The sequence below is a fragment of the Spermophilus citellus genome (genome assembly GCF_964194105.1).
Source record: "Spermophilus citellus genome assembly, chromosome: 4".
In the NCBI taxonomy this organism is placed as follows: domain Eukaryota; kingdom Metazoa; phylum Chordata; class Mammalia; order Rodentia; family Sciuridae; genus Spermophilus; species Spermophilus citellus.
In genome coordinates, this window is record NC_138185.1 from 216,917,535 (window position 1) to 216,936,486 (window position 18,952).

General features: G+C 43.8%; 1 protein-coding gene across 1 annotated transcript; it reads right to left on the reverse strand.

The window, feature by feature from the left end:
• Positions 1-145: 145 nt before the first annotated feature.
• DDX24 (DEAD-box helicase 24) lies at positions 146-18,913 on the reverse strand. Its single transcript, XM_081289087.1, has 10 exons — positions 18,796-18,913; positions 16,698-17,423; positions 10,676-11,194; positions 9,716-9,869; positions 8,916-9,431; positions 7,724-7,799; positions 5,099-5,287; positions 3,506-3,635; positions 1,873-2,156; positions 146-1,223 (listed from the first exon to the last, which is right to left on the reverse strand). Exons 2-9 carry the CDS (start codon positions 17,416-17,418, stop codon positions 1,882-1,884), a joined length of 2,580 nt encoding a protein of 859 aa, XP_081145213.1. The 5' UTR covers positions 17,419-17,423; positions 18,796-18,913; the 3' UTR covers positions 146-1,223; positions 1,873-1,881.
• Between the last annotated feature and the right edge of the window lie 39 nt (positions 18,914-18,952).

Here is an 18,952-nt window from a genome sequence, read left to right on the forward strand (position 1 = left end):
GGCAGCCAGTGAAAAGTTTCCTAACATTAAAATGTTTTCCATAAACAACTTTTGTCCCAGCTTCTTTATTTTGAGTACCTGGCATGTCCCCAAGGGCTATACCACCCTGCTACAGGGCTCTGTATTGGAGTGAACTATGCAGGAGGAATGTTCCTTATTTAATGGGTGGTCCAGGACACTCGGGAGGCTCTGCCCACATGATCTCTCCCAAACCTCTCCATACCAGCTGAGAGAACAGCCTGGAAAGCTGGCTCTCTCAAGAATCTATGTCTGGCCTATGACAATGGCCTTAGGCCTCCCATGGCCCAGGTGCTCCTCAGGCACCTTAAACCTGCTTATTGACCCCACTGTGTCTGCCTCATTTGGAGAGTGGAGTTCCCCTCCTCTCTGGCACATGTCAGGAGATGAACTCCCACAAAGGGGCACTTTCTCCTCCTGCTCAGGTCACCAGTTGACACTGGGAGCCAGGAAGGTGTATTCCCTGGTGACACTGCTGTTTCCCAAGAAAAAAGCAGTTTTATGAACCTGCCCTGTGTCCAGAGGGAAGATGCTCTCCGGTTCTAATCCCACTTGGCTATTGTGTGGCCCTGAGCATAGCCTCAGATTCCTCACTTAAAGCTTTGCCTTGAGGAAGACTGAACTAATAATCAAAATAGATAAAAGGCATCTAATAACAGCTGGCACTTAGTTGACAGTGCTACCTGAATCTGTTCAGGCACAAGGCCAAGTGTCCTGTCATTTATCCAGAGGGGCTCAGGGAATCCTGCTGCCATCCTCCCAAACTTTTGAGGCTGAGGGAGGCCAGGGTCCTCTTGTGTACCCTCTTCAAACCCATAGGGCCCCGTGGACCAAGCAGGTGTGCTCTGCGTGAACATCCAGATGAGCTGTGCAGAGATCTGTGCTCCTCCTATGTTGTGGCAGCTATGGGTGCTCCCCTAGGGAATGACCCTGGGCAAAGCTGGGACAGTACCAGCACAAATTTACACCAGGTCTGATGCAAGCCTCAAGGGCCCAGTCGCCCTGGACCTCAGCCCAGGGAATGCTACAGCAGGTGCTCTGAGGAGGGACCAGGGCACTGAAGTGCACTGCAGGGAGAGCACTGCTGCTCCTGGAGGACACACAGCAGGGTGGAGAGTGCACAGGCATCCAGGTTGAGGGGAAAGCTGTTTGTAAAATGGCTTGGGACAAAATGAAGCGTATGTGGAATCTGGCAGGAGTCCATTCTGTCAATGAAGAGAGGAGAACAGGCTTGAGTAAGATCCTGGGGCCTCCTGCTCCTGACCCAGCCAATCATGACTTAGCTCTGAAATGGGAGGAAGCCTTAGGACAGCAACCTCTGCTGTGTGTGCCCACCTTACAGGGTAGCTCAGACAAGCAATGGCCAGCAGGGAATGGCCCAGAGATAGGTGGCTGGTAGGGTGCCGCTATGGCCAAGGGCAGGAATACGTGCTGAGGTCTTAGAGCAATGTGCTCCAGTGACCAGCTGCCAAGGCCTACGATACAGTTCCCACCCTCTCCAGGAACTAGCACTGTGCTGACCCAGGGGAACCACTAAGTTAATTAGGAATCTGCACACCCCATTTTCTGGCTACAAATATAAGAAGACATTCTGTCTCTGACCATTGCTTTTAATTCAGGAAATCAAAGAAGCCTGTAACACATAAGAAGCCTGTATACACTGGAATACAGAACAACAAGCTGCTGTGCAGGATTTACTCCAAAACAATGTAAACCTGCCTGAGACCCCTCCTGCTATGGGGAAAGATCAGGAAATTTTCCTAATGGGTTGAAACTGAGTGAAGCACAAGGGTGGGAAGAAGCTTTTCATATACAACCAGAGAACAGACACCATGTGCAGACACCAACACTGACCAGGGGCAGTTACTCTGCACTTGTACTTGGCTGCGGCAGTCCTTGCTGCTGCTCTTTTGGCCTCTTCTTCTTCTTCTTCTTCTTCTGTTTGGAGAGGCAGCTCAGTGCCGACTCGCCAGTCTTTGGGGCAGCTGTGAGCTGGGGCAGTCTGCCAGACTGAGTGGGATACTTGGTTTTCAGGTCCTCTTTGAACAATGGCTGGGAGAGCAGGTGACGAAGCTCCTTCTTCAAGACTTTCATCTGCTTTTGTCGCCTACGCTCTTCTTGCTGGTCAGCTTTACCTCCTGGAGGGAACACAAACAAGCTCATATTTACTAGGATGCACAGAAGCATGTTTCCTTCAATGGATAATACAATAAAAAATGTAAACCTTCCAGAATCTTTTAGGGAGGCAAGTTGGCTTGATGGGATCTGTGAATAGTGTGGACTTCTGTTTAGGAGAAATACACAGGACCACCCTGTCCTTTATTCCTTTAGCTGTCAAACAGACCAGAATGCAAGACTCCAGCGGCAGATCGGCTTCCTTCCTGCCTCCACTTACTGTCCATCTGGGGCCTGGCAACATGACTGGTACCACCAATCCCTCAGGAGTCAGTGAATATTTCTCTGCAGCCTGGCCCTCCTGCACCTCACCCAGTGCTGGGACTGCATGTGCAGAGGTGGGCCTAGCCAAAGGACTCTATCCCTGTCATGTCCTCAGGAGGGAAGGCCAGGGCCTCCACACCTTCACCTAAACCCCAGGCCTGAGCTACAAGAACTTGCTTGTTGTCATCACAACCAATACTTTGGTTCCTGGCTTCCATGAAAGGTCAGCAGTAAGCTTGTTTCTGAAGCTGCGGCCTTTGACACTAGGATGCCATCAACTCAGCTCAGCTGCATCCTTGATGGGATGGAAGGAACCTTGGTGCCATCAATTCTAGATGCGGTTCTGTTTCTGAGACTCCGAAGTTTTCCTAAGCAGGGACTGTGCAGACCCACAGTCTGAATCCATATAGAGGGGGCTCAGGCACTGCTGGTGGGGAAGCTGTTTCACAACACAAATCCCCTCTTTCTGTGAGCCTCTAGTAATTCTGATTTATTCATGCCATGAATCTTGTGGACAAGATCAAAGGAGATGGTGACACAGAAATGCTTTGTCGGTGTGGAAGATAGGTATAGTAGTAATAATAATGATAAATATAACTTAAGAATTATTATAGACTTTGTTTGCCAGGCTCTGTTATACACACTTTATACTCCTTAATCAATCTTCAATCCTATGAGGTAGTTTATTACCTCCATTTTATAGATGAGGAAAGTATAATACAGCAGAGAGGCTTGACTGGTCACATAGTCAGTTAAGGGAATGGGCTGGCAGCAAACATGGGCTGCGTGACGAGAGGGCCTGATCCCTGCACTATGCATGTCCAATGCAGGACGCAGGCAGTTAGAGCTCCAGACAGGCGAGACAGGAACAGACAGGCCAAGGACATCCAGTTCATCTAGGATTAGGGACCACCAGCAAAGGAGGAAAGGGCTCTGCTGATTCTGACAGGGTTCACAGCAGTATAGATGGTTCTGACAAGGCAAAAGCTGAGGGATAAAAGGAAAAGCTGAATCCTTCCTTAACTCCCATCCAGCCCAAAGGACTTACCTTTATACATCTCTTCTTCCAGTTCAATTTCCAGGGCAGCTGCTGCCTGCTCAATCCAAGAGTTGTGCAGACAAGCCTGGAAGTTCCGGTACTCGGCTTTCTCAATCTGTCGAGCTAGACGGATTCGCTCCTGGGGGAAAGGAACACAGTATTCATCTGATGGGAGTTCAGGTCTGTGGGAAGCAAAGTCTCACTAAAATTGTATTCCCAGCAGGCACAGGGCACAGGCCTATAACCCCAGTGGTTTGGGAGGCTGAAGCAGGAGGATCATGAGTTCAAAGCCAAACTCAACAAAAGAGGTGCTAAGCAACTCAGTGAGACCCTGTCTTTAAATAAAATAAAAAATAGGGCTGGGGATGTGGCTCAGCGGTCGAGTTCCTGAGTTCAATCCCAGGCACAATCCACCTACCCCTCAAAAGTTCCTGAGATAAGTGGTCAGAGAGAGATGCAGCTCAGCTCCTACTGAAGTGCATCTGCTTGGGTTCCTGATAAACCTGATAAAAGCCCAGAGGGCAATCACTATACACACATGCACATATTCAATCACAGGCCTCAGCTCTCCCAAGGATAAACCCTAAATGTCTCCTTGGAAGTCCAGCCCAACCCAACTGCCAACCTACAGGTAGGGGGAGAGGTCACAGCTAGTTCTACAACTCTCCTCATAATTTTGGGGTTAGACTACAGTGACAAGAATCTTTCCCCCTCTTCCCCAAATGGGAGAGATCATGTAATGCAGGAGTCAAGAACCATGAAAAGCAAGGGTGGCTTTCAGTCCTCCTTAAGGAATTCTCTTTGAATTCTACCTTTCCATCATCCCCCACCTTTCCCCACAGAGCTAATATTCCTTTGGAGCCAGAGTAGACACCAGTCCTTGAACCATTCAATGCCTTTGGTCCCTCAGTAGCCACATACCAACCAACACCACAGTGCTCCATTGGTACCTGAACTTTAGCACGGACAGGCCTGCTCACAGGCTGGTGAACTCCTGGGGAGAACCCACTTTGCTTTGGTCCCTGACACACTGTGGTCTACAGTAAGCATCACTCACAAATGTGTGCCACTGAGTTAGCATGAACTTCCAAGGCAGGATTTACTGGCTTCTGTTTCAGGGATGTACCAAAATCTTTTTCTTTTTTTTTAAATTTATTTGTTTAGTTTTCGGCAGACACAACATCTTTGTCTGTGGTGCTGTGGATCGAACCCGGGCCGCACGCATGCCAGGCGAGCGCGCTACCGCTTAAGCCACATAACCAGCCCCCCAAAATCTTTAGTATCTACTTCAATGAAACACATTTAACTTGCTGCTCACAGCCCTCTGATAGGAAACCCATTTGGACAAGCCCACTGCACTCTCCAGTAGAGATGGAGGTGGGTGTGACCTTGGGACCAGAGTGAAAAAAATGGATGAGGGAGAATATACCTCATACCTTTGGTCACTCCCCTTTTCTCCCTTTTCACAGATTCCCCCCATTCAGCTGTGTGCAGGACATAACCTTGGTTTCCAAGCGTAAGGATGCTGGAATCTCAGCAAGGTGCTCTGTGAGGAGTAGAGGGTTCCCTCTTAACACTGGGGTTTGAATTTTTTTCTTTTACCTTGACTACATCCATGTATTTTGTCTGCACAGGGAACAGTGGAATGTCCTCATCTTTCTTAAGGGTTTTGTAAATCTTCTTAAAGTTGATCACATCCTCAGGCCCAATCAGCATCAGGCTTAGGCCTTCACTTGTGGCTCGAGCAGTTCGTCCGCTTCGGTGGATATAAATCTCTGAGGTGCGAGGGACCTGCCAAGCAGGAACTGGGGTTAGCACCTGGTGCCAAATACTGTTCTTCCCCTCATGGCCAGATCCCCAAACCAAACCCTCCTCCAAGCCAGCCAGGTAGGTAGAAATCTTTCTAGCATCACGAACCAATCCAGGCCTTCTCCCTTAGGCCCACATTCAAACTGTCCCTAGAATTACCCCATTCATTGTGCATGCTTTGCTCTGCCATGCCCCCTACACTGGCTCAGGTCATTCTGCCTACTCAGGTAGACCATGACAGTCCCTTCTTATTTGATCTCTAGTCCTCCATACTCCTGCTCCTGCCTTGGACTGAGCTGACAGTGTCATCTTCTTGAGTCTCATCTCTGATCATAATCTCTTCCAGCTAAAGAAACTCCACAGGTTCTTCGTTAACTTTGCACAGGTGACTGACTGATGGTACTAACACCAACATTTATTGAGTAGCTGCATTGTGCCAGAAAATTCTAAGCACTTTGCATGTATTATCCCATTTATTCCTTACAATAACAATATGAAATACTTTATGATTATCCACATTTTATAGATCAGGAATCTAACCCAGAGAGATCAAAACAACCCCCGCTTGGTCACCTAAGTGGTGGAGTCGGGATTTATTATGAAGCAGCTCAGCAGTAAAGACCATGCTCTTAGGCTACACTGCCTCTATTCCAACATATACCGGATGTTTACCCATGATAATGTGGCATGGTGCTGACACCCCTCTCTCCCCCAGCCTCAAGGCAAACACCATTAATGAAACACAGAGTCTTCTCCACTGGGCCCAGATTGCATTTCAGTATTGTTTTCAATACAAAATTCTAGAATGATCTGCTCCTAATGGCTCTAGAAATAAGATCTATTTGCCATTCTTCACTTACAGGATAAAAGTCCTTCAGTGACCTGCCCCCAGTGCATTTCCTTCCATCCTCAGCAACTACTCAAGTACTCCTCTCCAAACACATACCTCTTTAAACTCTAGCCCAATGTCCTCTGAACTAAATGCCACGCACCTCTGGAAAGCACTTTCCCATCTCCCAAACTAGAAATTACCTCTTTTCTAATACCTTTTGCCTTAAATCACAGTGATGGCCATCTACTCATTCTGCTAGACTTGACACCTAAGAACTGGTGCTGTATTAGGTTCACCTTGGTATTTCCCACTAAGACTAACCCATAGCCCCTTCCCCAAACAGAAGCAGAGATTTGCTAAACTGAAACTAGTACCCTAAAATATTTTTATAAGAGCAAAGAAGAATTAAAGAGGAAAAATAATAATAAAGATATCATAATAACTACCACTTATTGAGTACTTACACTACAGGTGCTTCATCAGCAACTCGATTCAGTTCTCATAACCACCCTCTCTGGCAGGCAGCATTATTACTTCCATTTTACAATGATTCTGCAACAGGAGTACTAAAATAATCTGCCCAAGCCAGTCAACTATGAGGCATGAGTGTGGAGAATGCAAACCTGGCAGTTGGCTCTGGAACACACACTCCTAGCCACAACTACAAGCTTACACTAATATCTCTGCTACTACCAACATATGCTAACATTTAGTAAGTGCTTCTGATGTGACAGGTGGTTTCCTAAACTCTTTCCATGAATTAACTTATTTTACCTTAATGAGAATCCTACAAATTAGGTACTACAATAATTGTCATTTAACAAAAAAGAAAACTGAGGAACGGAGAGATGAAATATCTTGTTCAGGGTTACAAAGATGGGATTTAAGCCAAAGGAGATCTTAACTACAATACTTTCACACTTTTCTACATCAGGATAACCATTCGATATGCTGACATGTTTGAACATGGTTTGTCTCTACTAAAACTCAAGTTGTGTCTTAATTCCTCAGTTCAGCAGTGTTAGAGGTGAGGCCTAGTGGGAAGTGTTTGGGTGGAGGTTTCATGAACAAATTAATGCCATCTCAAGGGAACGAGTTCTTGCTTGCAAGGGACTAGAATGTGTTGTTACAAAGCATGGTTGTCTCTGTTTTCCCTTTGCAGATGCTGCCTGCTTATTACACCTTTCCACCTTGAGGCTCCCAAACAGAAGCTGAACAGATACTGGACTTTCTATTTCTAGCCTCCAGAACCATGGGCCAAGACAAGCTGCTTTTCTTTGTAAATTACCCAGTCTGAAGTATTCTATAATAGCAACAGAAAACTTAACTTATATATTTTCCATTGCATGGAAAACACTAAGATTCTAACTTGATGATATTAAGTAGCTTGGAGGGAAGGGCTCTTTGACATTGGACTACAACTTCTGAGACTGAATCTTATCAGTGACATCAGTGGTTTTTAGATGCTAGTAGTTATTACCTGTGTGGAGGCCTCAGAACAATAATTTCTCCTCCTTCCTCCAAACTTTGCTTTAAATTCCCCATTCAATGTAGGAAGATGCTTTCAAACCCCCAGATATCCCTACCTGGTAATGAATGACATGCTGGACTTTAGGAATATCCAGACCCCGGGCTGCCACATCTGTTGCCAAGAGAACGCAGCTGTGGTGGAGATGGAAAGCACATTTATAACTAAAAGCAATCATTATTTAAATTCCCACTATCTGCTGAGCACTCCATAATCCTTATAACCACCCTACAAGATAATACTATTATCTCCTTTCATATATATAAAGAAACTGAAGCTCAGAAAAATTAGCTTCCCAAGGTACAGACAGGTCTATTCAGGTGCATAGGCCAAGATCCAAATCTGGATCCCACTGACCCGACTAACATGCTACACTCTGTGATGACATAAGCCCCCCCCCCCCCCCTTCCTCCAGAGAAGTGAATGAGGCAAATGACAAACAGCATGTGCCCTAGGGTCTGACAGACTTGTCTGGTACCCAGCTCTATACTTCTAGGCTGAAAAAACTTGGGTAAGTGGATCAGCTTTTCTATATCTCATTTTTTTTTTCATTTATAAAATGAAAATAGTGACAATGAAAACAAATGACAGCTGGACTAGCAATTATTAAAGATAATATTTAGTATGCACATACTATATGCCAGAAACTGTTCCAAACATTTTACATGAACAAATTTTCAACCACTTTATCCTTATAACAACCCTGAGGTACTTTCTATTATTATCCTAATAATGAGAAAATGAAGCATAGAGAAGTTAAAAAACTCGAACAGATACAAGTAAAGGAGCCAAGATTTGATCCCAGGTATTCTGATTGCAAAGTCTCTGCTCTTGGCAGAATTTATTCTGCTGATTCTCAAGGATATTAAGATAAGTAAAACAATGGGGAGATGCATCTAAAGTGCCAGCACAAGACTATGTCTGTGTGTTCAATAAGGGTAGGTTATCACCTACCCTTTGAAAGTTTCTGTAACACATTAATAGCAACCAAATACTAAATGAGGGTGACCTTACCAATGCTGTGCGGGACTGAGCGACAAAACAAACTACCTTCTATAGATAAAGACTTTATGACAGAAAGTAGCTTCCACTGTTCTCCCTACCAGCCTGGCCCTCTGGCCCAGTCTCTGGAAACAGGCTTTTATTTTTTGGTGGTGCTAGGGATTGAACCCAGAGCCTTATGCATGTGAGGCAAGCACTCTACCAACTAAGCTATATCCCCAGCCCATGGAGACAGGCTCTTGACTTACTCTTCCAGACGGGCAAACTGCTCCAGATTTCTGAGCCTCTGTTTTTGGTGCATGCAGGCGTGCAGGGTGAGTGGCATGATATCCAGGACTTTGAGGAGCCCAGAGAGCCGTTTGATACAGGAGATGCTGTTGGCGAACACTAAGCTGCGACCTGGATACTGCATCAGGAAGTAGTACAGATACAAGTCTTTCTCGTCCGTCTCACAATGGATCTTGGTCTCCGTCAGTGTCTCAACTGTACCCTCATTCCTTGTGAGGTCAATGACTTTTGGCTTGCCCCTCATGCCAATCTTCTGCATGAGGAGGTCAAGTTTGGCAGTTTTGTCCATTTTCTTTATGTGCTTCTTATGAAGGATTCGAGTTGGAGCTTGATGTACCAGTGTCAGTGTGGCAGAAAAAACGAGTGTCTGTCTCTTTGGATTGTACTGGGAATCATTAAGCATCTCCAGCAACTGTGAGAGCTCAGCAAAATGACCTTTCTCAACCATTCGGTCAGCCTCATCCACTACCAGGCACCTGTAGATCCAGAAAGAGCCACATCACTGGTTGGTGGTGGGTCACAGAAATCATACAGCAGTACTCTACTCCTACCCCAACCACACACACACTCACACATGCAGGCACCCCACCGTCACTACCAGGGCCTCCCTTTGCATGCTTGGCTCTCTAAAGGCCTAGGCCTGGCTGGTACTATCCTGTGGCATTCTTTTGACAGGGAGAAGGCATTGCACATAGCATCATGTCACCTCAGGCTCACTTCAGAGTAGGTAAAGTAGAAAGGAAGAGGTACCATTTCTCACCTGAGCTGCCGAAGGTTGCTCAAATGAGGGTGCCTTTCTTTAACTAGCTCCCACAGCCGACCTGGAGTGGCCACCACAATCTCAGGATGGCGGTTCAGCATCCGCTGCTGTTTCTGTGTGGACATGCCACCAACCAAAATAGCAGTTTTAATTCCTATAGGACAGAAAACATAGGGATGCTATTATTCAGTCTGGCTGTTTATTCTTTTACATGGCTAATATAGCACCCCCAGAATGGTCCAGTCACCAGAACGGCTCCCCACTTCCGGAAGTGCTAAAAGACAGTCCTGGCCTGAGTGCTGAACCTACTCCTAAAGGAATTATCCAAGTATTCTGTGATTTGGGCCTGCCTACTTCTCCAATCTCATTTTTTTCTACTTCCTCCCTCCAATCACAACAGAAGATCTAGATTTGAACCCAGTCAAGCTCTGGGAAACATGAGCAGTGCTGCACTACAATGCTGGGAAAGATGTTACCTGCAGCTCTGACATACCTTCTGAAAACCCTTCCCATTCCCCTCATTAGCATTAATGTGAAGTTCCTCTAATGCCTAGTGCGCTGTTTTTCTCTCTAATGGAGGACTTCTCACAGTATTCAACAAACGAATGAACAGAGGATAATGCAGACAAAGTGTGAATAACGACAACTTGATAACCAAATTTCCATTGTAAATCTCCTTCCCCAAAGGAGCCCGCGGAGAAAATTAGCAAGCTGTGTTGCTAATCCCTGACCTAAGCATCCATTATATCCAACATATTAACTGTTTTCCTATGTATCTAGAATGACTTAAGCTATGTAGTACTGTTGGGAGGACTGAGAAAATGTCACTCAATTAATTTTCTTTAGGGCTTAATTCCAGGAGAAAGGTTTCTCCTAGCTGACAAGAACGGCAGCTTATTCATCTTCATCCCTGGCATGTGGATTTGCTCAGGAAACATATTAAATGAAACTAAACCTCACCTGTAAACTTGGCCACAGCATCAATATGTTGTTTGACTTGGATGGCCAGCTCTCGAGTGGGAGTCAGAACCAGGCCAAGCAGAGGACGCTTTGGATGCGATTTACAGGGAGCAATTTTGCTATCTACCAACTCCTGTTTTAACTTTCCAGTCTGCTCTTCATCAAGCTTTTCCTCTTTGTCCTCATTCTGTTTGGGGACAGGCTTCTCTGTGATCAGGGAAGAAGGGCCTTCACCAGCATCATCATCACAGAATGGTGCCTGGTCAGAGACTGAGGCACTGATCTTGCCTCCGACCTCAGTTCCAGCCTCAGGGAGCAGAGCTTCACTCTCAATTACTGTCTCATCAGGCAACATTCCAGACCCAGTAGTGGCCTCACTTGGTGATCCAGTCTCAGCTCCAGCCGAAGTCTCTCCAAGTGGCACTCCAGTGTTACTTGGGATGGGCGAAGGTTTCCTCTTATGCCACTGCAACACTGCATGAATCATTGGGATGGCAAAGGCAAGAGTTTTCCCACTTCCTTAGAAGTAAAACAAAATAAGAAAATAGTCATCAACTTGAATGCTGTTGCTTGCATTCATATAACCCTTATTTAACTTAACAATGGTCCTAAAGTACAAAAGTAGTAATGCAGGGAATTCAGATATGTCAAAGGAAAACTATAAAAGTGCTTCCTTGGGGCTGGGGATGTGGCTCAAGCGGTAGCGCGCTTGCCAAGCATGCGTGCGGCCTGGGTTCGATCCTCAGCACCACATGCAAAAAACAAAGATGCTGTGTTCGCCGAGAACTAAAAAAATAAAAAAATTTAAAAATTTTAAAAAAGTGCTTCCTTTCATTGAAAAGGTAAAAGTTCTCAACTTAGTTAAGGGGGGGAAAAAAAAAGAAAACGAGGCTGTTAAGATCCACAGTAAGAAGAAATCTATTCATGAAATTGTGAAAGAGAAAGAAATCCATGTTATTTTGCTGCTGTACTTCAAACTATAAAAATTATGGCCCCAATGCATAGTAAGTACTTACTTAAGATGAAAAAGGCATTAAATCTGTTAAGTTTATATGTACAGTAAAAAGCACTATATGGGTAGGTTCGGTATTATGTGCAGTTTCAGGCATCAATGGGGGATCTCAGAAAGTTTAACTCAGGAAAAGCTGCACTGAAGAGCTACAGAGGGCAAAGTACTGGGACAGGGGGAGGTGATAGGGCACAAAGCATCCATATACCTCTCTGGCACATATTCTATGAATTCATCAGCCTAGAAACTCCAAAAATACTGTCGTAGGGTTTTTATGGTATTTCTATTATGTAGGCATGACTGATAAAATCAATGGCCATTGGAGACTGAACTCAAGTCTTCAGCCCTTCTTTCCTCCCTGGTGGCCAGGAGGAAGAGTTGTGAAAGTTCCAGCCCTCTGATCACGTGGTTGGTTATTCTGACAATCAGCTCCCATCCTGAAGTTATCTAAGGACTCCAGCTGCCAAGTCATCTTATTAACATACAAAGATACTCATTGGTCCAGAGACTGTAAGGGTCTTACAAGGTCTAATAGGAGGAATGGAGGACCAAGATCAAATATTGTAGTAAAAGATGTAAGTTACAAAGGTTTTACAAACTCTGTACCAGGAACTGGGTCCAGAGAGGAAATATATGTTCACAGATACCATCTTTTTTTAAAATATTTTTTTTAGTTACAGATGGACACAATACCTTTATTTCACTCATTCATCTTTATGTGGTGTTGAGGATCGAACCTAGTTCCTCACCCATGCTGGGCAAGCACTCTACCAACTAAGCCATAACCCCAGCCTCACAGATCCCATCTTATTTCCTTAATCATTTCATTAACTATAATTTTTTATGTTTTTTTAGAGGTTGCTTTGGGATTATTAATCAAAATACAGCAGGAATAGCTATATTTATACCAAAGCAGATTTTAGAGCAAAGATTATTATCAGGGATAAAGATGTTCCTTTTCATAATGAAAAGGAACCAATTCACTTAGAGAATATATGATAATGTTTTAATCCATAAAACATTATGCCCCTAAAAATATGATTCAAATACATGAAACAAAAAATCTAATAAAACTGCAAGTAGAAAATTATCAAAAAGAAAATTACGTATCTTTAGTATTTAGAAAATTGAATTTGTAGTTAATAACTATCCTACAAAGAAAAGTATAGGCTACCCAAATTAATTTTAACAAATATTCAAGAATGAAAAAAAAATTCTAAAAAGCTCTCAGATAACTGCATAGGATATACTTCAAAAATCATTCTGAGGCTAGTATTACTGGATTTCCAAAACCAGACAAAAACGTTACAAGAAAACTACAGATCAATATCCCAGAAAAATAAATCTAAAAATTCTCAGCAGAATTTTAGCAAATCAATTTCAATAATATATAAACAGAATATATTGTGACCAGTTCAGTTTATTGCAGGAATATGTTTAGTTTCACATTTGGTATGTGTGTGGGGGGGAATTACCATTTATAATAATATCAACATGAAATATTTAAGGGTAAATCTAACAACAAACATGCAAAATCTACACAATGAAAACAAAAAATTGCTGAGAAAATTTGAAATGGAGGCATATACCACTTTCATGGGTTGGAAGAGTCAATATTAAGACGACATTTGTCTTCTTAAATTCGTTCTATAATCAATGTAATCCCAATCCAAATATCACCCTGCTTTTTTAATAAACTTATTCTAAAATTCATATGGGAATGCAAAGGTCTAAAATAACCAACAGTACTTTTAAGAAGAACTAAGCTTAAAATCACAAAAACCTGATTTAAAACTTATAGCTACTACAAGCAAGTTAATGAGATAGTACTGATGGATACAGATAAGTAGATCAATGATTTTCAACAAATATGCCAATTCAGTGGGAAGAATAGTCTCTCAATAAATGGTGCTAGAATAATTAAATATCCATAGGTAAAAAAAAACACAAATAATTTTGATCACTACCATACATTAGAGTTAAGTCAATAAGAATCACAGACTGAAACATAAGGCTTAAAACAAAAAACTTAAAAGCTAAGACTTAAAGAAGAGTGACACTTCTAGAGGAAAACAGGAAAAAATTCTTTGTGATCTTGACTCAGGCAAAGAGTTATTAGATAAAACACCAACCACAGAAGAAAAAGTTGATAATTTGAACTTCATCAAAGTAAAAAAAAAAAAGGGTTTTTTTCCTATCTTATTTTTTTTTGCAGTGCTAGGGATTAAACAAAGGGCCTTGCCAGATTAGATAAGCACTCTACCACTAAACCCCATTCCCAGCCCCAAAGACCTTCTGTTCTTCAAAAAACACTGCTAAAAAAAATGAAGACAAGCCACATACTAGGGGAAAAATATTTCGAGTCACATATCCAATAAAGGATATGTACTTAGAAAGCATAATGAACTCTCAAATAAAGAGACATCAGCAAAGTAGGTGGTATGGATGACAAACACATGCAAAGATGCTCAAAATCATTCATCACTAGGGAAATGCAAATTAAAACCACAAGGAAATAACACTAAAATTTTAGAAGTCTAAAATAAAATTAAAGACTGACCATACCAAATTATTCGCAAGAAATGGACCAACTTGAACTCCAGTACCTGGTGGGTATATAAAATAGTATAATCATTTTGGAAAACTCCTAAAAAGTTACATTTACCAGAAAACCTGGCCATTTCACACCCAGGTATTTGCCCAATGGAAATCCTAAGAGTATATCCAGACAAAGACTGTTATACCGATTGTTTACAACAATTTTATTTCTAATAACGAAAAATTTGAAAAGCACGTAAAAGTTCTATCAATAGATGGTTAAATCAGGTTCTATTCATTCATCAGAATATTGCTCAATAAAAAGAAATGAACAAACCATTGATATCTGCAATACCATGGCTTAATCTCAAATTATGCTGAGTAAAAAACAGCCAGATGTTATTTGCAGGTAAATGGATGGCGCTGGAGAGGATGGTTAGATGAAGTTGGCCAGTCCCAGGGGTACAAATGCGTTTTCTCTGATGTAGGGAGTCTGATTCATGGTGGGGTAGGTAGGGGGAGCATGGGAGGAATGGAGAAACTCTGAATGGGGCAGGGCAGGGAGGTGCAGGGGGTTGGAAATGATTGTGGAGTGTGATGAACATCATTATCCAAAGTACATGTATGAGAACACAAATTGTTGTGAATGTACTTTGTATACAACCGAAGATATGGAAAAATGTGCTCTATGTGTATAGTGTGATTTGTGATGCAGTCTGCTGACATCCTGTTCTATGGACCTCCTCAATGGGCGAGAGAGAGCCCACAATATAAAATTCCAGAAAACACAAATGAATTTACAGTGATAGAAAGCCTATGGGTGACCAGGTATGGTGGCACACTCTTGTAAACCCAGCAATTAAGGCAGAGGATCACAAATTTTTGAGACCAGTCTCCACAACTTAGCGAGGCACTAAGAAACTTAGTGAAATCTTGTCTCAAAATAAGAAATAAAATGGGCTGGGGATATGGCTGAGTTATAGAACACCCCTGGGTTTAATTCCTAGTACCAAAACAAAACAAGTAGGTGAGAGGGAGAGGGAGGGCTATCAGGGAGGAAAGGACTTACAGAGGAACTCACAGTATCCTTTGGGAGTAAGAATGTATTCACTACTGCATGGTCAGCAGTCTGTCCACAGCCCCAATCAAAATGCATGGCCTATCCCAAGTCTTTTTGAGTCTTAGACTTGCATATGCATAGCATTGTATGGGAAAGTTGTGTTATGGAACCAAATGTCAGGTTCTGGTCATAGTGGCTGACAACAAAGACTTTGCCTTTGCCTTCTAGAGACCCAGTTCCAGGACTGTGCACATAGCAAAGCGGTACAGCAAAGTGTTTAACAGCATAAAGGCCTACCTTAGAATACAAACATTACCACCCTTTCAGTTTTAGGGACATCATCTATCTTCTGTGAAGCTGTTTCCTCACTTATGAAATGGTAATAATGTCATCTACCTCAGGGTGGTTATGGGAACTGAGTTCATCAAAATAAAGCACTTGACATAGTTCAGAACACATTTTAAATGCCCAAAGTTGTTATTATTACCTCCATTTCCCTTTTCATGGCGTTTCTTTGCTCTTCAAATTACGACTTTCACTTAGGACCATATCCCTAGTTTTCTTGACCACTATTTCAAAAACCCAAGGCACAACATGTCTAGATAGTCTAGTTTTTGGTGGCTACTGTACAATATTGTACGTATATATTAGAATTAATTTTCACCTTTTACCAACTGAAAAAAAATGTCTCCTAGGCATTTAAAATTATATATGTAGTTTACATTATCTATATTTCTACCAGATACTGCTAGTCTTGCTGGACCAATAGTTCGAAGCTGTACAAACGCCTCCTCAGATGGTAATCTAATATACTCCAGTCAATAGGTCATTGTTTCCCAAAATCTTAGCCCAAGGGATTAGGAAATTTAAGTCTCTTCACACCTGCATCTACCTACGAAATATACCCAGTATCTATCCAGCACACTCAAATCAATGATAAGAAACTCACCAACTCCCAAAGCAGCCCTTTCTATATTTGGATAAGTCTTGAGAACAAGATGATACTTCCTTAACCTCATGAACATCTACTTACCTCCCCAGTAGGCCAATTTTAGCCTTACATTAGTCCTTTGAGCTATTCAGAAAGGCTCAAGAACAGAAAAAAACCACCATTTGCAGGTCATTTACAAAGAACTGTGTAAAATTTACTATAGCATTTAATCTTCACAGCAATGTAAGAATTACTGCTGTTTTCTCCATTTTATAATGGGGCCTTCAGGGCTTAGAAAATAAAGCTAGGATATCAAAATCAGGAAAAGGCAGATTTTAACCAGACCTGGCTGACTTCTCAACTACTTCATTCTATACTGCTTCTGTTGGTTACACTCTCAACATCCCCCTCTCCCTAGTTCTCCCACCTGGCAGCTACAAACTCAATCTAGATGCAATCCTGTTCTGGCCGGAGCTGTCCTTACCTGTCTCAGCAGCCCCTAGGATGTCCAGTCTGTCACGGATGGCAGGTACCAAAGTCAAAGCTTGGATTGGTGTGGGTGCAGAAAAGCCTAGAAAGCTGAGTGCTCGGAGAACTGGTTTGGGCACAAACAGGTCCTTCCAAGCTGACACATCTGCCTTCTGGTCATGTACATCAGGTATCCATGTCTTTGCTTTCTTTGGTACCTTGGGGGCAGTGCTCTGCGAAGGCTCTAATCTTTTTTTCCCTTTGTTTTTCTTCTTTTTTGGAACAGTATGTTCTGGGCTTTCTGATGCTATCTCCCCTACCTCTGAATCAGGACAAATAGTGTCATCTCCCTGAGGCTCTGGCTCAGCATCTTTGACTTCAAAGTCTTTCTGGGTAGTAACGATTTCTTCAGTAATTGGTACCACAACTTTACTCTTCTTCAATTTGATCTTTTTCTTTGGAGAACTAGACTCTCCTTCCTCTTCTTCTGAACCAGCTTGTACCTTTCTCTTCTTGAGCTTCTCCTTTGAGAAGAGATTGGAGGGATTCTTGACAGCAGAGACCAATCGATAATCTGTCAGTTCCTCGAAGCATACCAAATCATCCATCTGTCCATCTGCAAACATGTTTGGGTCAATCTTCACCTGCTTCCATTTCCCCAAAACTTTGATGCCTTTGGTCTGAAATTTGCCACGGCTTGGTGGCTTTGGCCTTGATTCTGTCTCCTTCAACTTCATGGTTGCTAAAAAGGAGAGAAATGTTCCCTTAGGTTGGTGACTGAAAAGCATGGGGTTCTAAAGCAAAAAATAATTTCTGGGCAATCTATCAAGTACCAGGCCCTGCAAAGAACTAAGAATACAAAGATGGCTATAACAAAGATGCTCCAGCCAAGAAAAGATGCTCCAAGCTAGAGAAAGAAATACACCCACAGCACAGGTGGCTTGGCCTGGAACAGGAGACACAGGAACTGGAGCAAAGGCATATGAGGTAAACCTGATTTGAATTCCAGACCCAAAATTTAATGCGTGCCTGACCCTGCACAGGGCTGCTTATTGTCTCCTGAACCTTAGTGTTTTCTTTTTTTTTTTTTAATATTTATTTTTTGGTGTAGATGGACACAACACAATGCATTTTATTTTTATGTGGTGCTGATAATCGAATCTAGGTCCTGCCTGTCCTAGGCGAGCACTCTACCGCTGAGCCACAACCCCAGCCCAACCTTAGGTATTTTCATCTATAAAAAAGAGAAAGGGACCTGATAATATCTAAGTTTTGTGTTTTATGCAAATAACTGAAATTATATAAAGCACGGAGAATGGGGCTTGGTTGATTCCTAAGCCATTTGGAGGACAGAATAAAAATCTGAGTTTTTGTCTGGGGATTGGGGTGTGCTTTATTAAAAAGTGCACCGAGGGGCTGGGGTGTGGCTCAAGCGGTAGCGCGCTCGCCTGGCATGCGAGCCGCGCTGGGTTCGATCCTCAGCACCACATACAAATAAAGATGTTGTGTCCGCCGAAAACTAAAACTAAATATAAAACCCACCAGCTTTTTCGTCACGCTAAGTGACTTAACGTCCAGGCGCAATTTCTTCGGGTGGCACTCGGCCCATGCTTCTACCTAATGCGTCAAAGTTAACAGATCCTGCGCAAAAAGCAAATAACCCTCGCTTCGAATACCGACCCACCCCCGACAGCCCTGGGTCTGGGGCCTGTCAACCTCCGGGAGCCTCAGTGTCCCCGTCCGCGGGATGGGGCCGCGCACGACCCCGCACTTAACAAGCGAAGGTGACGCACATCAAAAACCGCCGTTGAAGGGAGGCCGGTCGACGCCGGCTGCGACCGCGGTGGGCAGGGGGCGGGGATTGTCACTAGGACAGGGTCGAGGTGGCGGCAGAGACCTGCACGGAAGCTCCCGGGCGCGGCCGCGGCCCGCGCTCTCGCCCCTGTAGCGTATTCAAAACCGAGGCCACGGGGCAGAAGCCCGAAGAACGGGTGCTGGGCGCGAGGACCGCGTGCAGCGCGCTCGGCGGCCTCCCTCTGAACCCAGCCGCCCGCCGAGGTCCGCGCCAGGAGCCCTGGGTCCCGCCCCGGCCGGGCTTCTGCTCGGGTACTCACCGCGTGGGTAACGTGGGGACCGAGCCGCAGCTCCCTCACGCGCGGGTCAGCAGCCTCAGAAGCCACCACAGCAGTGCCTCAGCTGCAGCGTCGACCGCAGTTCCGGGGCGGAGCTTCCACTCACGCGTGCGCGCTGCCGGAGGAAGTTCCGCCTCCA